This window comes from Oryzias latipes, chromosome 15, assembly GCF_053564925.1.
Source record: "Oryzias latipes strain Hd-rR chromosome 15, Olatipes_Hd-rR_3.1".
NCBI classification, from domain to species: Eukaryota; Metazoa; Chordata; class Actinopteri; order Beloniformes; family Adrianichthyidae; genus Oryzias; species Oryzias latipes.
The window spans coordinates 20306530-20331456 of NC_136251.1; the positions used below are offsets into that span (position 1 = coordinate 20306530).

A 24927-nucleotide genomic window follows, 5' to 3' on the forward strand; every position below is an offset into this window, starting at 1 on the left:
TAGAGCAGACAGGTTTACTGGTTGTTTATCATTACGGTACGGTTCAAATGTAGTACAAAAAGGGCGGGGCCTGTTCGCACACACTCAAATGTTATCAACACACCTGCTAGCTGCAAAAAATGTTCACATGTCAACATGTACACAAAACAGATAGTGTTCACGAACGCATACCTATGCCTTTAAACCAACTAGTGTGAAATCTTTCATTCATTCAATCATGCAAACTATTAGTGCAAAGGTGAGCTAACACCTGTGCTCAGGTGAGTGTTTATGTTCTTCTAAAATGGCTGGTGGAATGTGAAAAGAAGGAGGAGCGCCCAGCCACCCCCACACCCAGACCCCCGCCGCAGCAGCAGCGGCAGACGGAATTCCCCTAACGCCACACGGGAACAGGCAGGGAACAACTGCCCCCCGGGCGACCAAGACCGCCACCCAGGCCAGGGCCAGCAGGACCGCCGCGAGGCCCACAGAGCCAGAGAGCAGGGAGGCGCGGAGGAAAAGAGAGCGCCGCCCCAGCCCAGCCAGGAAAGCAGCCCCCCCGTCGCGCCGGAAGAGCCCAACGCAGGGCCCCACCGGAGAAGGACGCCCACAGCCCCAGACGAGCACCCCACCACCACCCAGGAGTTCCGGGCATCCCCCCGCCCCAACCCCAGGTACGAGCCAGGACCCCCCAAGGGAGACCCGCTCTGCACTCCAGGCAGCCACCCACCCGGCCCATGGTTGGTCCAGGGAGGAGCAAGGCAGGGGCCCGTCACCCCCGCCCAGGAGGGGGGAACCCCGGGGAAAAAAGGGTGGCCCACAAGGGGTGTTATAAATATGGCCCGACCAGGCTCGGCCACTGTTGGAAGTTTGGCGGGGCCCAGCGCTCAGGGGCAAGGACCAGGACCCACCCCCCAGGGACACGAACACCCCCGGCTCAGGTGTGATATGAACCCCCCCACCGTGCGGAGAGAGCACCGCCGGGCCCAGGGAGCCGGCACCCAGGGGACACGGCCGCCGTCGCCAAGGGGCCTGCACCCCCACATCTCTCTTTCTTCTTCCGTCCTTTCCTTTTCCGTCCGGTCCAACACAAAAAATCTTCAAATACGATTAAAATGAATAAAGTTTGGCCTCGATTACAGAAGGGGTTTATTCAGACATACCTCTGGTTTGTCAGAAAATTCAGAACCCCTGTTGTTAAAGTAAAATATGTCCAACACAAGGCCTTCAGCTCTCATCTGTTTTCTCAGCTGTTGGACAGGACTTCCCCGGACATTCTCAGCAAAGTGTTACTGTCTAAGCTCAAGTATAAAAGTTTAATTTTACTTGACACTAAGAGTACAGATTCAGAGTTTATGATGTGTTTATTCTGTTTTTATTATTTCTTCTCATGTTTGCTGTAAATTTGTAGTTTTTTTGTCCCTTATGGGTGGACAGATTCCTATTATGAGGTACTGTTTATTTGGGTGTAGGGTTAATGTTTGGAATAATAATTTACTTTTCTGCCATTTGTACTTTAACAACAATTTTGTTTCAGCAAAATCACAAATGATTGATGTCTTTGTAATCCTGTTGTGGGGGGGAGAGGGCAATATATTTTGCTTTACATTCATTTCAAGGGTAAAACACACAGTTAATATTTAAATTTCTTCAGCATAACAGAGATTTGCAAGACATAAATCTCTGTCATAATTATTTCCAGAAATATTTAGAGAAGGCCTTTTTCCTAAACTGTTCTATTGTTTGCTTTATGGAATTAATACAACAAAGGCCTTGCTTTGCCTGAGAAAGATTCCAAAAAAATATTAAATCTATCATCACAAAAGGTTAGGAGAAGCTGCAAATCATCTGCTTCCTTGACATTTTTGTCAGAAAAATGACTCAAAGATCCTCTCCAGGCATCCTCGAAAATTTAATGCAAAAAAAGCCTGCTTTAAGTTATAATTTGTTGAGTACTTTTTTCAAATAAAACCGGTTCATTTACTGGTTAGAAATTCAGAAAAAATGTATCTGCATCTCCTCCCTCACTCAAAAATGCAAACATCTTTTAAAGGTTATATGATGCAGACGGTATCCGAGACAGTGAAGTCCCACTTTTGATTTACGCACAACACATCCTCCACACTTGCGCAACAAGCCTGCCTTTTGAACATTCATCTACCTCCAGACCAAGTAGGATGTCACATGAAGAACAAGGCTCGTTTTTATTTTTCTGTCTCTAGCAATTGAGTGAAATTAGACCTTATGAGGAGCTTTTCTTCTGCTTCTTTGGCCCTGAAAGAATTGTGTAATCATATCAGTAAATTCTGGTGGTTTCCAAGTCACAAGAATGTTGGTTATTTGTCAGGTTTGCCCAACAATGTGTTTGACTTGATTTAGCCTCTCATTTTGTCCCTCTTAGAGAATCTTGTAAACCATAAGAAATTTTTTTTTTCTCTATAAAAATAACAAAACCAAGCCTGGTGGGGAAACAAAACAAAGCATATCACGAACTGTTTAAAGTACAATGGTATACTAAGATTTGAAAGACCCACTCTGATGAAAATCATGTTTTTGGTGTTTTTAAGATGCTTTTTTAGCCTTTCTATCATGATTGAGAACATAATATAGAAAAAATGAAGTTTAAATTTGCATTTCTTAGAATTTCTCAGAGACTGTAAAAAAAGACAATGGGAATTGAGGGCAGACTTACTCCAAGCCAACAGTCCTGCCCACAACTGTGTTGCTAGTTCAATGAACTACTGGCGCTCTGCAGAAACTATGTCCTAGAACAGGGGTGTCAAACTCATTTTGGTTTGGGGGCCACATTCAACCCGTCTGATCTCAAGTGGGCTGGACCAGTAACCTAAAGGCAAAATAATAGCTTTTGTTTTAGTTAATTTACTCAATTGGAAAACATGCCTCAACCAACATGGTTGCCTAATCATTTATTATTACACATTCATTCACAGAGACCAATGGATCTTAAATAAAATTAATTTAACTTAAAAAAAAAGGGCTATTCAATTTTATCCAGACTGAATATTTTACATCTGACACTGAAGTAATCCCGATAATAAACTCAAGAGGGGCTACAGACAAAAATGAAACACCCTGAATAAAATGTATATGTACAAACTATTAAAAATAAGCTAAATTAAACTTGCCAACATTTGTGAACATAAGAATTTGGAATTAACCTCCCCTTCTCTCCTGAAACTTTACCCGGCCATCACGATCAGGATTAAGATCCTGTGCAGCAACACATTTACTGTCAAAACACACTGAAATGTCCAAAAATCTTTTCCTGGTTGCTGCCTGAATTTTGTGGCAACACCTGCTCTCTTTCTGACCTTTGATGGGGCGCCATCAGTGACCAGACTGACGTTATGTGACCAGTTCACTCCAACATTGTCCAGTGCAGTAACTAAAGAGCTGACTATGTCATCAGCTGTTGCTGTGTCTGCTGTGACGGTCTGTTCAACACCTCTATTAAGATGTACAGATGTACACATCTGTGTTGTTGGTGCTTTCATATATAGCGAGCGAAAATGCAATCAATGACTGGATTTCTTCATTTGGTGCCCAGGTTTCCTCAGAGATGTTGTATCTGCAGTTGTAATCCTTGACAAACTCGTGTTGGCAAAGGTCGACTGCTGTTTGGGGCACAATACTTCTACAGCCTTCAGCATTTTTTCACAAGTTCACCGTCCGAAAATGGATTGGATGTTTGCACCAACTTGTCGGCAATTAGGTAGCTAGGTGTCACTATACTCCATCACTGACGTCACGGTTGCAGTAAATGCAAACAGTTGTTTTTCTGTCCAGCTAATAGTTAGTAAATCTTCTATTTTCTTAACTGCAAATGGTTAAACTTTTCTTTATGGTGAGTCTCATAGTGGTGCTGAATGTTATACTCTTTGAGCACTGCGACCTGTTGATAACACACCAAGCACGCAGGTTTTGCATTCAACTCTGTGAACAAATAAAACTCTTCCATTTTTCCTGGAAACCTCAGCACTTCAACCTTTTTTTCTTTTTGACAACAATTTGGTCATTAGGGTGTCACTACTGATCATTCTTATGGCAACAGAACAGCGGTGAGGCTCGCAGGGAACCAAACTACTGCTTACCCAGACGCAGAGCTGTTGGGTTTCATTTTTGGCACGTGCAGAGATTTGCTGCATCACCTGTTTTGCTAAAACTTTGCTCCCCCTAGTGGCGGAATTGCACATTTCGGTTATTTCTTTAAAAAATCATAACTCGCCACAGGAATGGACTAGAAACTAGCTTCCTTTTTTAAACATCCTTATGATTTTTACTCCATGTGTGGGGCGGACTAAAACCCCTGGCGGGCCGTATGTTTGACACCCCTGTCCTAGAAAATCAGTTTTTAAATGTTTTATTTTGGCTAAAAATAATGATTAGAGTTTAGAGACCACTGGGAACGCTTTTACAATAGATCAAAAGATGATTAGACTGAACATTAAGTTAGCTACTGCTTTTTTGGAAACCCTTCACTTCATTTTTTTCCCCCAACTAGTTGTTAAATTGGGATAAGATGGTGGTTGGTGCTCTCGGCTAACAGCAAGAAGCCCCTGGTTTAAATCCCAGCTGGGACCCTTCTGTGTGGAGTTAGCAAGTGCTCCCCGTTTATGCATAGGTTTTCTCCAGGCACTCTTGCTTTCTCCCAAAGTACAAAAACATGCTTCATAGGTTGATTGGTTTCTCTAAAGTGTCCCTTGTTTTGCATGTGTGAGTGTTTATGGGTGTGTGATTGTGGCCCAGTGACAGACTGGCTACCTGTCCAGGGTGTAACCCTGCCTTCCCCCTACAGTAGCCAGTACAGACTCCAGCAACCCTGTGACCTTGGAAGGGATATAGCAGGTTAAGAAGATGGATGGATAGACATTAAAAATTCACAATAATTAGACACACCACTTAGAAATCTGGAAATACTTTGAGGAATTTAAATCTGATCTATAGCCAAAATACAAACAGTTTCAATTTTTGTTTTGCAAGCTAATAAACTACAATGAAATTATGGTGTGGACTCTGAGCTTGTTTTGGGAGAACAAGTTGCAAATAAATGTTTCTGATGCTATTTGTAGCTCAGCTGGACTAATGAAACCTCTGATCCCAACTTTTTAAACGGATCAAATAACACTGATCATAATTAGAATGATTTCATGGTTTACTTGTTGTCCACAAAGTACAAACATTTGGTTCTTGGAAGAATGTTACAGCATAACATTGAATACATTTTTCTGTTGTTTTTGTTAAAATGTTAGACAAATAAAGTGGCTTCAAAACTATTCTTTATTAGAGAGCTAAATATTGTTGATAAATATTGAGGGAATTTCCTAAAATAAGGAAAAATGGCATTACATGCTTTAGACTTGTTTATTCCTTGAGTCAACAACATTGTGTGACAAAAGCCGCCCTATTATGAACGGTTCACCTCCACTCCAAGCTCCCCGTGGAAACCAGGCAGCAAAACATCTTGGTTGGTCTTCCCCCTCAAGCTGTGGTTGGGCCCAGGAAAACAGACAGTTAGGCCTGGTGATATAACTTCCTGTGTGTTTAAGGGGCCTGTGGTCTCTGTGATCTGGTTTCGATGGAAGCTTTCTGTCTACATTACAACAGGCTTCGGATTTCCTGTTCTGTCTATTCACCACTTTTCAACCCAAAGCTCTGCTTACTCAGACGAGCTTCAGTTAGTTTTATCTCACTTGGATGTTTTTTTGCACAGCAGTCCAAATTCTGGCAAACAGAAAATGAAATCTGATGTGTGTTTTTTTTTTTCTACATTTTTAAACATTTTTTAAATCATGATGGCTTGAAGGCTTGTAAACTGTCAAAGACTCAGTCCAATGAAAATTTTGTTTTTTGGTGTTTTAACATATTCTTGTGGCAGTTTTCTGATGATAGGGGACGTATATTAAGAAAATTAAGCTCAAAGTTTCAAAGAAATTTTCCTAAAAAAACGGGACGGCCTTGGTGCAGCGGTAGGGCGGTCGACCCATGATCGTAAGTTTGCAGGTTCGATTCCCGCCTTGCACGCCCATGAGTCGAAGTGTCCTTGGGCAAGACACTGTACCCCACCTTGCCTCTGGTGGTAGGCGGGCGCCTGTGTTTGGCAGCGGAGCCGCCACCAGTGTGTGAATGTGTGTGTGACTGGGTGAATGGGTCTGTGACTGTAAAGCGCTTTGTCCTTGTAGGAAGAAAGGCGCTATATAAGTATACGCCATAAGTATACGCCATAAGTATACGCCAAAATTGAATTTCAAAATTTTTGTTATCCATTTCATAGTGAATCAGAAGCAGATAAAATAATGTAGTTTGAAATAGAGCATTTTTGTAATGTACAGAAAGCATGCTCGGCAAGCCACAAGCTCACTGCTCAGGTTTGCAATGGTGAGGGCGAGGGGGGAGGTTGCTTCGCCCACAACTCGGAGATACATTTCTGATGAACTTCTGCAACAAATATGTTCCTGAAAAGTAATGACTTAAGTTACAGACGTTCAGTAAAAATCATAATTTAAAGACCATAGGGGCTGTGCTAGTAGGAGAGGGTGTAAGCAAAAGGATGACGGGAAATGAGGTCAGGCTTACTCTGGGCCAACAGTCGCACCCCACAACTTAAGTAAATTTTTGATGAACTCCTGCCGCTCTGCGGAAACTACGGTCTAGAAAATGACACAGGTTTTTTGATTTAGGATAAAAACTGCATTATCATAATTAAAAGACCACTGGAAATGCTTTTACAATAGAACAAAAGATGATTGGAGTAGGACTTAGACATCCCCAGTGGTCTCTTTAATATATTTATGCCATTGTTTTTTGTTTTGTTTTTCCAAAATAAAAAAAAAACTGTATCCTTTTCTAGGACATGGTTTCTGCAGAGCGGTAGTAGTATTCATTTTCTGTACCGCTTTGTCCCTTTCGGGGTCACGGGGCTGCCGGAGCCTATCCCGGCTACTTGGGCGTAGGCAGGGGATGCCCTGGACAGGTCGCCAGTCTGTCGTAGGGTAGAACATCCACAATCACACACCCATGCGCTCTCACACTCACAGGGGACAATTTAGAGTTGCCAATTAACCTATGAAGCATGTTTTTGGACAGTGGGAGGAAGCCGGAGATCCCGGAGAAAACCCACGCATACACGGGGAGAACATGCAAACTCCACACAGAAAGGTCCCCCATTGATGTATTTTTCACGTCCCCCAGCCAGGACTTGAACCAGGGGCCTTCTTGCTGTGAGACAAGAGCGCTAACCACTGCGCCACCGTGCAGCCCGCGGTAGTAGTAGTTAATCAGAAATTTGACCTTTGCAATTTGGCGCTGAGTAATAAGCATTCCCTTATTTCCCATCATACCTTTGTTTACACTCTTCCCTGCTAGCTTGCAACCCCTCATAAACCCAGACTAACATTAGTGGTGCAGCAAAAAATGCCAAGCAATATTGGAGCTATCCAGCTGTAGTTTTGAGCAAGCTCAAAAGAGGAATAGAAAGTTGTACATGGATCTATTAGTCTACAAGTGGATGCATCAGAATGGAGCAGGGCAGGGAGATTGAGGCCTCCAGACTGTGGCACCTACGTCACTGCTATAAGCTTTTTCCAACAGCGTTTTTTTTTTTTGGCTGCTCCTAATTCACAATGATTAAATAAAAAACAAATTCAGGAATGTAATTTTAAGCTTTATTTTCTTGATATTGCTTGTGTCCCCCAAGATGAGAAAAATGCTATGGGAACATGTTGAAAAGACCGAAAACACAATTTTCATCTGAATACTACTAATAGTTCTGCTTTAATAACTGATAACTGATCTATACGAAAAACACTTGTTCTTGAATTCCTACGGTGATAAAACTAGACCTGGAGAAGACGGGATGGATTGAAATGTTCTAATTCATGTAAAAGGAAACAGGGATTTGGTCATATTCACTCTTTTAAGAGACAAAATTATAGCAAAGATTCTTTAGGACATCTTCCATGCTTCTGAAGGAAGAAAGATAGTCATTTGTTCAAATCAGATTTTTAAATCAAAAGAAAAATCTAAAACAACATCAGTAGTATCTTAATGACCCAATGGGGATTGGAAATACTACTTACTCATAAATCTCTTCTGGCAGACAAAACCATTAGTTTTTGCTGTTTCTTAATCAAAATTGTCACAGTTGCTATATCGTTGATGCTTTAAGGTGGTCACTTTGGATTTTTTTCTTCTTCTTCATCTCCACTCTTAGAAAATAGCTTGGTTTCATTCTTATGCTGATGATATTTAGATACGTCAAAACTTTCTCTATTATTCAGCCTCTGTCCTGTTTAAATGCCATTATAGATTAGACAGATCTCCACAGTTTTGTCATTATTGGTAGAAAAATGGAAGGTATGGTTTGGACAATTGGCTCCTTTTCCCTTTCCTCAGTATGGCTCTATAGCTCCACATGTTAACCCTACTTGGGTTTCAAATGAACATTAATTTCAAAAAACTTGATCACCAAACCAATTTATTGATAAAGTTCACAGATTTTTTTACTTAAAGAAAAACTGTCAATATTATGTAATTTTGAATGCATCACTTTGAGACCCCCCTCTTGGGCATATTGTTATTTTGGATAGATCTATGCAACTCACTTTATTTTTACATCAGTCAGTCGTGTGCCCTATTGTTTGTGTGCAGCAGGTCCAGATCATTGCAGGCTTTAGTTGGAGTGAATGTCAGGAGTGTATTGCAACAACCTTACCTTTCCCCACACTGGCATACAAGAGGAAGCTCAGGCAGAATTGACTTTTTACCACTAATGCACCAAATCTGCAAAAAAACATTTGCTATCAACATCTATGCTGTTTAAATTTGACCCAATGTAAATATATATTTTATTTATTTGTGTAGCCTTTACTTTTAACACTTCTGTTTTCATCTACTTATTCCTCTGTCTTTCTTTTGACCTTTGTGGTCTGCTAAAAAGCTTAAAAAATAAAATTAAGTTTTTGTATCAATGATCCTGACGAGAACAAATCTTTAAATTCATGTTTTGTTTTTTTCAGTTAATGTTCACTTATATTATTGTGGTTATTGTGGTTTGAGTGTACACAGTGTTCTCTTTAACCTCGAGGCTCACAAATGTTTGCATCATCATCTCTGTAGGTGGTGAAGCTGTTGAGCAACAAGCGTTCACAAGCTGTCGGCATCCTGATGTCCAGCATTCACCTCGACATGAAGGACATCCAGAATGGTAAGCGTTTTCATCTGATTATAAATGCAAAAGTCAATCAGTTCAGCAATAAGGGAATCAAATACAGTGTCTTCTGAGTGTAAAAGGACAGTGTTGGTTATGAAATTTGGCTGAAATTTGTATGAATATTCAAATATGATGTACTTGCAGCACTGCTTAATCACTCATCCTCCACAAAAAAAGTACATAAGTTGGACTGGTGCACCATGAGAGGGAAATTCTACTACGCTCATCAGTGATAAGTAGGAGAAATTTGCAATTAAATATTGCAAACTAGACCACTGATAGGGCTAGAAGACCACTTTCTTTTTCTTTTTTTTACAAAAGGTTAGATTGAATGCTTTAATCACAATTTTCATGACTCCAGGTTCAGTGTTCCCATGTTATATGATGTGACTGTTTAAATTCACTTCGGGGGGGCAGTAGTTTGTGCTAATGCTCAAGGAAATTTGCACTGTAATATAGTTTCATTCTAACTGTTGTGTTTCAAATCCACAAATAATTAACAAGAGAATATTAGGTTAGTATAGGAACCCTGATTTGCATTCTGGATTTCTCCACACCTTCTGTCTTGGCAAAATTTATTGGAAAATATTCTGAGGGCAGTAATATATTTCTTGTGGAAACTTGAATCCGTGTTGTAGTAGGAGTTAAAATGGTTTAAAAGTAACATTTAAATGAAAAGTATCTGGATTTTGGTTCTGGAAGTGGTAGAAATGTAGCTTGGAAGTTGTTTTCTCCTACACTTAACTTTGTCACACTATAGAGGTGAAAGTCATGTGAACAACTTCACCATTGTTTCTGTCCTCCACTCCATTTTTCCTTGTTCTTCTTTTCAGCTGTTTGTCCACATTTACCACCCACGTGTTTTCCTGTGGCTCCATCTTTCTCTAAAGTGTCACCAATTTGTCTGAGCAGCTTTGCTAATATGAAGTTGTTACATTGATGTGAGCGGACTGTCTTCCTGTTCTCATATGTGTTTCCTCTCATCGTCTTCTTCATCTGCTCCATCCTGATGTTTGCACTCCTCCTGCAGACAAACAATTATGAAATCTTCAAACTTTGGTTGATATCTGACAAAAACTTGGATGTTCTAGCGCCGTTTTCTTTTATCTGGAACCGTTTTATCAGGGATATTCAGGCCAAGTTCTCTTGGTGGAACTTTATTGCCTGTGACGAGATCACAATGGAGGAACAAGTGAGGACGACTCTCGTTAGCATCATGATTTATCTCCTATGTTTAGTTTTTCAGTTGTAGATCATTAGTTCTAATTGGAAACTTCTAAATGTCCTGAAGAATAGGATTAAAGAGAAAAGCTGGCAGTTTGGTTTAGTAATTTTTACTATTATATGCCTAATTCCCTGAACGCTGGGCTATGCGGTACATTGCACAAGCAAAATAAAGCGTTTCGTACAATTTACTTAGTCATAAATTTAAACAGAATGTTGAATAATTAAAACCTTGGAACGCTCTTTGCTCCACAAAGAACAAAGTCCCAGAAGACTGCATTATTAGTTATGGTGCGTGTGTTATTGTCTCCCTGAAATGATCTCCCAACTCGAACAATCGAGGTTTTGGATGATTTCATGGTAGAGGGCATAATTTATTCACAAGTTTCCGCCATCAAAGCCTTTTAATCACCCCGATCGGTATTGCGAGGATTTTATTTTCACTTGATTCAGTTATGTAGAGGATGACTAGCAAAGCTGTCATCATGTGAACATCTCCAACTTGAAGAAAAACAGCTTGTGAGTCATTAATTTAAATGTTTTCGTTTATGACAGACAGCCTCTCGGTGAGAAGTCAACACATTTTTCCTTTCTTTTCCCTCACAGCTGTTGTTGTTTGTTCTCAGACTTGGCCGCCGCTCTGCGTGTTTCATAGGACACTTCCGTGCAGCGTCGGCTTCCTGTGAGGCTTTGAAGCACCAGTCACAGTATTGCTAGTGGTTTTCTGGAGCCGTGCTGGGATTGAATTAGGTGGAAGGATTGGACGTGGGCAGATGGCATTGGCTGTTGGTCAGAAAACAGCCAAGTCCCAGTGGTGATAGGACTTTCTGCGTTGTCGACTCAAATCAGTCTCAAGAAACTCTAAACTGGAAAGTTTCTGGTTCAGATGAAAATGAAACCTCAAAATAATAATTGCAGTTGGAAAAATGCTAAATGTTTGTCTTCTTGTGAGCTCTGGGAGTGTTGAAAAAAATAATTCAGTTAATAGGCGCTTTTGTTTAACATAATTGCACAGTGTGTGGTTCTTCATTTTTCCAACTGACATTTTATCATGTAGCCAACAAGACTGGGCATCAAACCAACAAATGTCCATTAGAAAGAAGACCACTTACACTTTTTTTTTTTGCGACTTCCTTTTCCAAAGTGATTTTCCTACTTTTTCTCAACCCTATTCTTTCCACAAAGCTGTTTACACAGTCCCTAAGTGTCTCCAAAGTGTGTTATAAAACATTTATTAAATTTAATGTTTGCAAAAAACTATTAAATCCAAGTGCATTAATCCTTTTTAACATTACCTTCCCTTTCGAAATGTCAATAGCAAATCAGCAGATCAAAACACGAGTGAGCTCTACACCCACGGCATGATGAAATGCGTATAGAAGTGTTGAGTGCTGCGCCTGGTGATTGTGTGTACAGCAACACCTCAGCCTCAACACCGCAAACCTCTGGGCTCTGTTTGTCTTTAAACATTTACTTTCAAAGGATTAATGCTCATGGGCGCCAGGTTCTTGCGCCGAGACAAAAAGGCGACAGCAGGAATTCAAACACAGAAGTTCAAACACAGATCTTGGGACCTTTGACAGATTTTTAAGTCCTTCATATTTATGTTTTAGCAGGTGGCCCCTTGCATGTTGACAACAGATGACTGTGTAACTCAAATCAGACTGAATGATGGGAGAATTTTACCTGTTATACACCATCTTCATCCTCCGCATAGCAGAAGTTGAAAACGTCTCGTTTCCTGTAGTTTCTGCCTTGGATGATTTCTGACTTGTTAATGCTTTCCTTGAAGGCACAGAGATGTCAAGACATGCTTGACTTTTAATATTAAAAGTAACCATGTCCCCCCCTTTTTTTTTTCCATGCACAGCCGTGCTAAATATGGACAACACCATAGTTGATTTGGAGACTCTGCAAGCTCTTTATGAGAATGTGAGTATTAAAGTATTTTCTTCTTAGTTTGCCTAAAAATGTATTTATTTTTCTTTAAATATGATTGATCGTGAGTCTTGTGGAGAAACATGAAACCAACAAAACTGATAGAGAGGCCTAACATTTTGCCAATGAAATGGAAACAATTTACTTGTGTTACTTTTGCATTTTTGTTTTTTATTGTTTGACTAAAGAGAACACAAAGCAGGGGGGAAAAAAAAATTCTCGACCAAAAGACACCTTTTTAGGGTTGCCAGATTTGCAATCATGTTGGTGTGTTTCTAATCGTAAGTCAGTCCAACACTGTTAATCATGCCGCGACACTGTGAACACGTTCTTTTACAACAAATCCTTTCTCCGTGTTTCACTTGGAAGGGATGAACAAAGGAAGTGTGCATTAGATACTAAAACAAACAATTGAGCCACAAACCATGCTGGTATGTGAGCTGTTTGGATCCAGTGTCAGTCAAGTGTTGGTCTCTCAGCTAGTGTGGAAGAGAACCAATGCTTTTACGTAGTAAACATGTTTTCTAACACACAGAACCCAACAGACCTAAGTCGACTTGGACCCTGTGAAAGGGAAATGGTGGAAAATCTTGAATTTGTGTCACTTTCATTTGAAAGTGAATGTTGGGATTTTTTTTTACTTTTTCTGTTGAGGGAGCTTTGCCAAGGAAAATGACCACATGGGTACTGAGTGATATTAGGGAAAAAATGCTGTGCTGTCATCATTATTTTTCAAAAGACTTGTCATACACACATTTACATCTCTGGCTGAAATAGTTTGACCCTGTCAAAGTTAGGTCGATAAATTATGCAACATGAAAATAAGCATGTTTTCTGTATTATAACTGTGATGCATTTTTAAGATGCTGTGAAATTCCATGAATTGCTTTTTGGCACAGCTACACAGGAGAGGCCTGGACCTTTGGCTGCCAGAGGCATATTAATAATGTTGATCATGGGAATAAGACTCCGGCTTCAGACAAGCTGTAGTTATGAACCAATGTGTCATAACTTAGGATCAAAAGTCTTCTAACCTCTCCACTCACCCTGAGACTTCAAGCCTTCTCTCTCTCCTTCTCCCCCGTATGGCCTAAGGCTGTGTTATTGAGTTGAGGAGCCAAATTGTTTCTCTTTTGTATTGCTAGACTCCATCCTGTCTGTGGGTCTCCAGCCCCCTAAACCACAGTTGGCAGCACAGTCAGCCTGTCTTGAGGAATGTGAGGGGCTCCTAATGGTTACACCCTCACTCACTGTGCGAGCAGTTAGATCACAGACTTCTCTGCCTCGCTCTTTTTCTTGCGTTCGCACAAACAAGCCCATCAAACAACAGAAAGCCGAGCACACACCACGCTGCACGGACTCTGAGGCAGATTCGCACAGTCTGAGGATTACAACCACTGACGATCTTTGAACAATAGCGTTAAAAGGGTCACAGTGATGGTGGGATGCCACCTCCCCCTTCTCATATGGAGCCATAATCTGGACTCAGACTATTAGGCTAAAGAGCAGAATCTGTTTTAATCTGGCAATGGCATTGATGGTGCAGAGGTCAGTTAAAGCCACAGGCTGTCCTATGAAATTTATAAATATGACTGATCGCCCCATCGTCTTCTTACTGACATTATTGGGGTTCAACATGTCATTCTTGGATGATGCACTTTGTCATTTGGGGCATATTCATTGGCTGTTCAGGGTACAGTGAATCTCATAAATGCAGTTTCCTTAAAATCTGAGTGACATAAATGGTGATTAAGGCCCTTCTGGCTCTGTTTAGCTCGGCATTAGAAAACTGACTAATGAATACCACTTGGCTACTGCAAGAATTCTGGCATCACAAATATCATCCTCTTCTCCTTTGCATTTGATATTCCACATGGGACTGTATTTCTCATACTAACAACCCCTGCAACATGCCTTAGCAATTCGAAGATCACACGCTAATGCCTACTTGTCCCCAATTACACCAAACACTGCTGAGCTCCACTGCTGCCCCTTTGAAAAGGATCTGCTTTGTATTAAATATATTTACACTTGAAAACATCTCCAGAGAAGGCGAAGGAGAGCTTGGCCTCACCAACACAAGGCAGCGGTGTGTAGAATACTAATCGGGCTCTCAGTGCGTTTGATGCTGGTGTTTGATGTTTTCCAAGGAGCCATGGCATGGCCAAACTCCAGAGAAAAAGATGGAGAGAAGCAGAGGAAGAAACCAGACTGCTGGCATCAAGATTTTGAGGGTCAAGGAGCTCAAATGGGGGAGCTAAAAGTTTACATTTTCTTCTTTGAAAAAATGTATCATTTTGTTCTTTTTACCCGTCTGCTTCTGAAACATAACTATATATTATCTTTGTCTCTTGTGAAAAATAAAGTTAGCTTGCTTTTTTAAAAACCACCCAGTTCCGAACTGTGGTTCATTCCCTGGCAGTAGGATAATAGCCAGGAATGCAGTCTGGGTAAAAGCAATAAAAAAAAACCTTAACTTTCTATTGTTGTTCATATTGCACTTTTAGTTTTTGTATATTTTTCTAGTCATAATAAAGAATAAACAAGTGTATTTGTTACTCCTGACGGCCATGGATAATCAATGCAAGGATGTATGAGATCCTCAGATAAGTCGTTTTTCTTTTTTTCTTTTTGTTTCCATGAAATGCTTCAGTGACAGCTCTGATAAAAAACCTCATATTTTCTCTGTTTTTAGCTTATCTCTTTTTGGTTCTCCTTGATAAATTTAGAAAACAATTTAAAACCCTTGTCGTCACACATGACCTCCTAATGGCCACGCTCCATCCTATCATACAGATCTTCTCACTCCATATTTTTTCTGCTCAGCGCTTTGCGCTCAAACTTTGGTTCTGTACTTCCAAAAGTAGATTTTGAGGTAGAGCGTTCAGCTATCAACATCCTTTTTTATTTTATTTTATTCTAAATCACTTCCTGCTTTGGTTCATGAAGAAGACATTTGAAGTATATTGAAAAGATGTAAGAGTATTTGGGAGAATGGGTAAAAAGTCACCAGGACACTAAAAGCTTTTGTAAAAAACTTGATATCCTCCACATGGAGGTGGATATATATAAAACTGAAACTCAATCTTTATACTCAAATCTTATTCTGACATTTGTATCAAAATAAAAATTATATTATTAATGTAAATATAAAAAAAATGAAACTTCCCAATGGGTGACATTTCTGCGTGGAGTTTGCATGTTCTCCCGGTGCATGTGTGGGTTTTCTCTGGGTACTACCGCTTCCTCCCGCCATCCAAAACATGCTTCATAGGTTAACTACATAGGTTACTCTAAATTGACCCTAGGTGTGAACATGAGTGCAGATGGGTGTGGCCCTGCGACAGACTGGTGACCTGTTCAGGGTGACCCCTGCCTTCGCCCACGAGTGGCTGGGATAGGCTCCGGCAGCCCTGTGACCCCAAAAGGGACAAAACACCTTAAAGATGAATTAATGAACAGTTTAAATTATATGTAAAAGCCCTGATCTGTCAATATAAATATATATATATAGATATATAGATAGATAGATAGATAGATATATCACCATATTTAAAAATGTACTACTAAATGCATTCTTCATAAATAAAACATGTCTTCTTTTGTCTGTGTGAGGCTTCAGCTGCTCAACAGTCTTATAATTATTGTAAGTTTTTCTTTTTTCTTTTTGAATTTATTTTTTTTTTTTCTAAACACTTGCTTTTCGATAGAAAACAGATTTGGACTGCAGTCAGACTACTCCAGCACAAGCACTCAGTCTATAAAGCTGAATGATTATAAGTCTTGCAGGATGAGGTCTGTCATAACCATGGACCAACAGGGAAAAGAAGCCACTTTAATGTGGCTGCTTAAGCCTCTCTGAAACTCCCAAATGGTCTTCTACGTCAATAGTCTATTAACATATTGTTATCCACCCATACTATGTTCACTGATCTGTCATTGTAACATTGTATATGCTTAATGTTTTCTTTTTCACTGATAATGACATTCTTTAACCTTTATTCTAAGACACTGATCACATGTCAATTAGCTTTCTTTAGATGGAGTTTGACTGTTGAAAAAATGAAATGTATATGGATTTGAAGTTTCAGGTCACATCTGTAAAAGTTATTGTTTTTAGATGTATTATAATATTTTAGGTTACTTCCTAGCCTTTGCGGCTTTGACGGGTTATTTGGTATCCAGTGTCAGGCAAGGTTGCACATTTCATCAAGCGGTACTCTCACAGCTATGTGTTGGCAGTTCCATTAGTTCCCCCAAAATTCACACTATATTGGACATTGTAGATGATAGTCATTTTGTCAAGAGAATTTTGACAGGGTTACTATTTGACAAAGTTCATCACAAAGTAGAGTGCCACAATTAAATGGCAATTCTTTGACCTCCAGACTAGGAATTTGTTTGAAAACGGAAATAACTGAAGTTGGGCGCCGTTTACTGAAAAACCACTCACTTTTACACAAACAGGGCAGTACTTATAGGTCACAACTTAAAAAAAACACGGCCTGGTTTTAAAAAGAATAATGATAATACATTTAACAACAAAAGTATTGAGTTTTTTAGTGAACTATAAATCATTAGTTTCCCCATAATTATCTCAAATCCTCTTTAGTAGCAACAGATAATGTTTTTTTCCCTGACTTGTTAAAGATAAGAGACTATTATTTTTGGCCCTTTCCTTTAGTGTTTATTTAAATCCTTCTTAACAACAATGACAGCTTTAAGTGCTCTTGAGAATAATACTGAGGCACTCCTCTTTTCTGGAAGTATTATCCATTCCTCTTGGCAAAATCATTCAACCTTAACCAGGCTGAATAAAAAGAAATCTTTTTTTTTCTTCAAATCGTGAGCGGTAGACTTTTTTTGTTAAGAGGGTTTAAGCATCCTTCATTGTATTTTAGGAACAATTTAAAGAGGTTATTTTTGTCAAAAGGAAATCTGTTCTGTACCAAGACCCTTTTATGTACCTTCTTACTGGAATGTATAGAACAAGGCAGTCCTTTAAGAAAGTAGAGTCCACTTCTCATACTGTTATCATTCAAGATCCATCAAGCTAGATGGGAGGACAGTGCTATCCAGTGCTACTGCACTGGTTTGGTCGCTTCAGGACTTTTGTTTTGTGTCTTTGATAGCTTTTCTGTATCCGTTGTGGCTTCTTCTTGGCTTAATACTTTAGATTTTTTATTCATGATTTTTTTCTTGTTAAAATGAAGCTTTTGCCCCAGGCTGAAAAAGCTGTATCAGAGATTTTTACTCTAAATTTATTTTTGTGTCCATCTTCCTTCTGACCCAGCTGGTCTCCATGCTTCTATCTGATAAATTAATGCTGAAAAGTCTGTCTATGAATGTCTTAAAAATAAAAATATATTTTGAATCAGGTTCAACATTGTATTTCTCTGTCATTATATTAATGTATTTGTTGCATTTTGCATTGACTGAATCTGCATTTTCACCCCACAGAGAGCTCAAAACGATGAGATGGAGGGCATCAGAAAGCACATTAAATCAGCCCAAGACAAAGAGGACGCCAAGCCATTGGACAAGCCTGAACAGTACGAGTCAGATCCACTTCTTAAAATTCAAGCGATGACTTGTAAATCTGTTTACTATTTTTCAACTCCCTCCAAAAGGTTTCTTTTTCAATTATCACAAATTTCCAATTTCTCTGAGCGGGTGTTCTGCATCCTTTTTCAATCAACATTCCAAGAGTGCATCACTTCAATCCTGCGCAAGATGGAGGTCCTGCAAAAAGTGTGCACGGTGAGTAATTCTCATTTTTCAGTTTTTTGTTTTTTTCCGACTTGTAGTTTGTCTTTATGTCTATTACTCTTTGTCACACAGAGTATTCAAAGCAATAAGAGTGTCATGCGGATATTGGGCCTGGTGCTGGCTTTTGGAAACTATATGAATGGAGGTAATCGTTCCCGAGGACAAGCCGACGGCTTCACCTTAGACATTCTGCCTAAACTTAAGGATGTTAAAAGCAGCGTAAGTATGAGATGTTGGAGCACAGTGAATGTCATTACCAAACATATCCAAGGAGCTTTCAGTGTGATAGTTTATCAAAATGCACTTAGCAACGATATGGGTGAAACTTTTTCATGTCTACATTTTTGAAAATGGGAACCTTCTTGCAGGGTGTAAACTTAGCTGTGTAGAGTCAATCTGTTTACAGTTCTGATTCAATATCACAGTGTGCTGAGTGTGCCCTTGGCATTGCCATATAAGGGCACATCGATTTGTGTGTTTGTGGTGGTGGTGGTGGTGGAAGGAGTGAGGGTATCCGTAAAGAACATTAAGCTTTCCACAGCCTCCGAGCTGGAAGGACAAGCCCATTCTGTTGTGTTGTGTCTCTCCTTTCACAGCTGGTTTCTTGCTTCTACAGTAAAACCACTCTTCATTTTTTTTTCCATCCACACAAATTAAAACAACATGTTCCAAAATGAGTAAACTAATAAATAAAGGGAGCTTTGGTTTATTTATTTGGGTACTTTTTTTTTCTTTCAGGATAATTGCCAGAGTCTCTTGTCCTACATTGTTGCTTACTATCTAAGGCACTTTGATGAGGTATGTTTTGGTTCCTGTTTATTTGAATCACTTTTCTGTTATAGTTTGATTTGCTTAGAAATCCTTCCAGAGCTCTCTTTCATGTCCCGTCTCGCCGGAGGACACAAAGGCTTACACTTTATCAAATAATTTAGTTTCCCTTTCTTCATTTGCTGAACAGAGAATATATATATATATATATATATATATATATATATATATATATATATATATATATATATATATATATATATATATATATATATATATATTTTTCTGTCTTTCACTGTTCTTCTTCTGCTCACGACCAGCTCTGGTCTGGTTTCATTCAAACCAGCACTCTGTTCATTGGCTAAGAATCCAAAGGAGCGTTAGTGTAAATAATTAGGTTCTCCAGATGAGATGAACTCAGAAAAGCAGCGTGCCAAAATCAACTTGCATGTCATAGCTTGAACTCTAGCAAATGCTTGCTTGTAATTTAGTTAGAAATAAAATTTGAACCCAGGTATAATTATCATTTTCTCTTGTTTCTAGCACAACTCCTCTAAAATAGTTGCCTTTTACGCAGCTCTCTGAAGGCACAAATTTAAATGTTGCCTTTTGTGTGCCGTAAAGGGAGGCCCTCTTTTATGTGATGCGGATTGACTTTGACATAGTAGGATGCGTGTGTGTGTGTGTGTGTGTGTGCATGTGTCTTTGCATCATATTCAGTTTTCTTGTGAATGTATGTGTGTTATCTTTCACCAGGATGCTGGCAAGGAGACATGTGTCTACCCTCTGCCTGAGCCCCAGGACCTTTTCCAGGCCTCTCAGATGAAGTTCGAGGACTTTCAAAGAGATCTCCGAAAGCTGAGGAAAGACCTAAACGGTAGTAGCCCCTCTTCATTCCATATTTTGACTAAAAAGCAGAATTTTTCCCAAAAGTTTATCAAATTTTGTCCCAGACTTTTCCATTAACATTTAATTATGATGTTTAAACTCTTTCCCCAATAAAATGTTGTCTTGGTTTTATGGTTTATTCAACCACAAATTGGAGATGTATCTGGGCACATTTCTTGAAAATATTTTGCTCAATTAAAAATAATTTCACAAACCTGAATCGTCATGGTTACGTGTGGACTATACACGCAGATCAACAGAGCGATAGCATCTGTTTGTCGTACAGACAAGTTAACCAGAAGCAGATGGCACTTGTCAGATACAGACTCCTGTTTGTCTTTACCATCAGGCTTTTATCGGTCTCACAAAGTAAAATTTTGAAATATAAACGGGGTGATTACAAATTTTTACAGCCTTCGTACTATATTTCAAACGCAGCAATAACAAAAGTGACTGTGGCTTGGGAATTGGAAAGGTTTTTCATTGGCTGGAGCATCTTAGTTTTTCAGGAGTAAATATTTGTACTGACATCGGCTGTCATCTCACAGTTTCTGTCAGCTTTCTTTTCAACATTTCTCAATATCCACTTTAGTTTTTATAGGTTTCTGTGTTTGTTGTTTTTTTTAAGGGAGACAGAAGAAGTAGACATGCTGGCTGCAATAAAACATATTTGGACTTCAGGTTTTATCGTTACAAATATTAAGCTTTGCTTCTGTCTGTGCTTGTTCTGCACCAAAATGCCCGATAATCTACACTAGATGATGTTTCTCCCTTGATGTTTTACTTATGCACTTTTAATAAAATAAAGTAAAATTCTCTGCCAGCAGATGCATCAGAATGGAGTGGAGCAGGGAGCTTGTCGCCTGCTAAGTGCAGCACCTACATTACACTTTTTTTCAATGCCATTTCCAATGCTCAGAATTCAGTTTTCAGCTTAATTTTCTCTATATATGTCCTCATCGTCAGGAAAATGCCACAAGAACATGTTAAACACCAAAAGCACAATTTTCATTGGTTTGGGTTTAAAGAAAATCTTCATTTTCTGCATAATTCACAAAAAATGTTTACCTTATGCCTCTTTTTTTTTTTTTAAACAAGTGTCAGTTGATGAAAGAGGTTGTCTTTATGAGCTACATATAATATACTCTTAACATTAGGACTATACTAAAAAGAAATTAAGTGTTTTTTTAGTTTTGAAGGAACATCACACATTCAAAACTCATACCAAACAGTGGCTCAAAGCAAGCCAGCTCTGCAACCCATTTATCCATCCTTAGATCCCGATGAATCTCTTTTGGGGGCTCCTGGAGCCAACCTATTGAACAATGGTGGTGTACACCAGTCGCCACGCTCACACACATGCACACCTAGAGGCAATTAAGAGTCATCAGTTAACCTGGGAAGTATGTTTTTGAACTGTGCTCTGAGAAAACCCACACATGCACGAAAAGACCCTGCAAACTCCACAAAGAACAGTCCCAGCCAGGATTCAAACCAGCGCTTCCTTACTGTGAGGCGAGAGCGCTAATCACAGCGCCACCACGCAGCCCTGGGTCTGCAACCATCAACTCTTAATATGTTTAACCTTATAGCAATTTCCTGTTTTATATTGTGACCTTAAGATGTATATTTTTTTTTGTTATGTCTACTATTTGACCTGCCTGATGACAAAGCAACACTATTGGTAGAAAATCTGGTATATTACATTTTGTTATCTCAATGGACTCATGATAATGTGCACTGTATCTATCAAATAATTGCTTGATAACAAAAATATATTTTTTGAAACCTTGTTTGAATTTTAAGAGAAGATATGTTTGCATTTGTAAAGAAAAGTAAAAGATAAATAAGATAAATGAAGAAATTATTGTTCCTTTTTCCTGGGTTTCCATGCCGCATCTTTTGTCACATTTTACCACAAGGACCCGGCCACAGTCATCAATTTCCCAAACCGGTAGTCCCCCCCTATTGTTTGAAAGAAAACCTTAGTTTAACCGGCGACCAAAACAGTCACGTTATTTTTTATTTATTTTTTTCCATTTTATGCTTTATTAAAAGATTTTCTACAATATAAACACGTATTGGTTAGGGTTAGGGTTGGGGACCAATATCATCAGGAATCATCCTGTCTGCAGCCAAGTAACTTTACCTTTGAAAAGCAAATGTGCTGTCTGGAAATTTCTTTTTGAAAGTTTAGTGTTAAAGCTTTGCATCAAACAAATTTTTATTAAACTAAACCTTTTGTTCCATGTTGCAGTAGTACAGTTTACAGCATCATCATTTTTTCCCTCTTTCCCTTTTTTTGGTCTCTTGTGAAATGATGAAGCGGTTAAACACAGTAGCTGTTCTGACGTAAATAACCATCACATTTGTTTTAGTCAAGGTACCTTCACTTTTCAGGTTTCTGCTCAGCCTAACTGTGGATGTAGACACATTTCTGAACCTAAAAGTCTGTTTTTGACAACTATCAAAAAAAAACACAGCAAACAAAAGAAAAACATACCTAAAATACCACAACTTGATGGTCACTTTTTTGTGAAATGTCTGATAAATGTTTATAAAGATTTTACACTGATTGTCTTGTGTTTGTTAATATTCTAAGCAAACTTTCCTCTGCTATAATTTTTTTTAAATCAGAATTCGGAGATTAAAGTCAGAATTTTCTATGCCCTTTTTTTTCCTCCATGGCCCTTATCCTCTTCCATAGAAATGTATGCTTGACACACAGAAATTGAAAAAACGGATAGTTGGAGTAGAAAGTGTGTACTTTAGTGCAGAAATCTCTATAGACATGAACTTTTTTAATCGCAGCCTGATCAGATATTCCCCAAACATGGTCTGTTCTCCATCAGGCTTTATGGATCTCTGCAGCGAGACCAATAAAATCCATGTTGCTAAATGTTTTTCTGCAGCCAAAATGAATCCTTAAGCTGTTCATTACTTGCAATTTGTAAAGATAGGGTTGCTGGGAAGGTAACTGGCTTTCAACCCGTGTGGCAGTGGCCCTTGTGAGCCGTACATTAATAAATCAACGTGTTATACTGGCAGACCTCTTTATTACCAGTCAGCTGAGTGCTCCAACAGACATGGGCTGTGACGTCAGCTCCCGTAGGGGGATCTGATTGGAAAGCGACGTGGAAATGGCCTTGGCTGGCCTAAAGGACATTAGCAAATAATGGTGCTGAGGACCCATATGGTTAATGAATCACCGCTTGCCCATTCCTGACCTTTCTGTTCTGGTAAGCGCCTTGTGGGCTCTCCACCACCCAGCGTTGAGCCAGTTTTTGGATCTGTTAAGTCTTCAGATTGATTGTGCATGGTTAGGCCACAAGACCTCCCTTGATCCAGGAACTACCTAAAGAGTTTCAAAGGGTCATTCCTTTTTTAGAGACACTTATTCAGCAAAAATGGAGGAGTTATCCCTGCAATATATTTGCATAACTCTTGTTCATATTATGTCTTTTTGTTGTTTTAGCATGTTTAGCTGAAACTGAGAAAGTTTGCAAGCTGTCCTCCGAAGAGAACCTGCATCCTTTCAAGGAAAAGATGGATGAGTTTCTCAATCAAGGTTAGCCTATTTTATTTCTAATATCACTTTAATTTGTTAAATAAAGTTTTGGTTAAACTGTGTATTCTTTTCTTGTCACAAACCACAGCAGAACCAAAATGAGCATTGAAGTGTCAGTCCGTAGAAATCCAATGTTTCATGATTATTTTTTTCTTAATTTCCTCATTGCTAACCAGAGATAGTTATACAAGCTTGACTGGGAAGACATGTACTTGTGTATTCTCAATCCCATATGTCTCTCTAATTCTGTTTTCATGCTTATACCAAATCTGAAGTTTAACAAAATCCTCTAAAAATTATCAATTCGTGTGTTGAATAACAGCGTTTTACAGACAAACATCGTAATTTAAAACTAGTATTGTATGTTTGCAGCTTAGAAACATGTAGAAGTTATTTTTAGCAATTCAATGGACTTGTTGAGTTTTCAGGTATCAGTCTGCGCTATTCCTTAGTCGTAGTTCTTCTCAGTGGTCAGTTTTTACTGTTAAAAGCTTTTTAATGCTAAGATGTTGATCATATCAAATAATCTCTGAGTATAGGTTACTCCTGCATTAATCACCCAGCACTAACTGTTACATTTGTATGTCCTTTAAAAAAAATATATATATATCCAGTTACCCTTTCTTTTACAGAAAAAGATGTTGTGACCTTTGCCTGGATGGTTTTGTATTAAACTTCAAATAAAAGTGTTAGTAAGACATTTATTTTCAATTTCACTAATACCTACATTACACTACATTACAGGTATTACATTTTGTTTTTAGAAGCTAATTCGGCTTCACAAAACTTCCACACAGTAGTGATTGACTGTCTCAATGAATTTAAGGCTGTTTGGTAATGTTGCGGGTTCCTTCTCCCAGCAGCCCTCATAGGTATAACTCATGGAAGGCTAGATTTAGTTGCTCAAAGCGGCACATAAAGCCCTGAAAGTCCTTTTTTTTTTTTTTTAACCTTTAAAACTCATTAGTGAGATTAAAAATTGGAGACCTGGGTGAAGGCATCTTTTTTTTGGAATAGCTGCAAAGACCTGGAATACTTGTGCATCATTTGTCCAAACATCACGTGAAAATCCTCAGACATTATAATGGTGTTTATGTGTCATGTCTACAAGATGTCAACCAGTCAGACTTTTTATCTTTAAAATCTGACATTTACAACAACATTGGGATTTTGTGGTTCACATCAAATGTTGGAGACCTCAGGTTTAATGTTTGTTTAAACATAACAAGGCAATTGTCATTCTTTATGTAGCACAGACTTTGACCATGCATGCATGCTGTGACCAATCTTTCTGAAGGACTCTGCTCACAGACTTTCTCTCCAGCTGCTTTTGTATTCAAATAAGGTTTTAATACATAGCATATGTTCTTCAACAGTAATGATTACTGTCCATTTGAAAGGATGTTTGCAGATGAAAGGAAACTCTCTCGTTTCCACCTCCATCCCTTCTCTTTTCTTCCCCACCTCCGTGTGTTTGAGAGAATTATGGGAAATCTCTCTTTGATGCAAATGATGAGGTTTTCCTTATGAGAGCAGAATGTAAGCACTGCAGCATGGCTATATG

General features: G+C 39.0%; 1 protein-coding gene across 5 annotated transcripts in view; it reads left to right on the forward strand.

Moving 5' to 3' along the window:
* fmn2a (formin 2a) overlaps positions 1 to 24927 on the forward strand; it is a 45318-nt gene that overhangs the window by 14891 nt on the left and 5500 nt on the right. For 2 of the 5 annotated variants that reach the window (XR_013647868.1, XM_023963112.2), the window contains exons 7-14: positions 9115 to 9202; positions 12303 to 12364; positions 17831 to 17922; positions 18001 to 18130; positions 18212 to 18358; positions 18878 to 18937; positions 19664 to 19784; positions 23271 to 23363. Coding sequence is in view for 3 of the 5 variants with exons in the window: in XM_023963112.2 (XP_023818880.1) it covers positions 9115 to 9202; positions 12303 to 12364; positions 17831 to 17922; positions 18001 to 18130; positions 18212 to 18358; positions 18878 to 18937; positions 19664 to 19784; positions 23271 to 23363 (793 nt within the window). In the remaining 2 variants the exon portion in view is untranslated. Of the gene's footprint in view, positions 1 to 9114; positions 9203 to 12302; positions 12365 to 14520; positions 14933 to 17830; positions 17923 to 18000; positions 18131 to 18211; positions 18359 to 18877; positions 18938 to 19663; positions 19785 to 23270; positions 23364 to 24927 lie in introns of those variants that run through there. The other 3 variants (XR_013647869.1, XM_078932173.1, XM_023963114.2) reach the window with 2 other exon arrangements.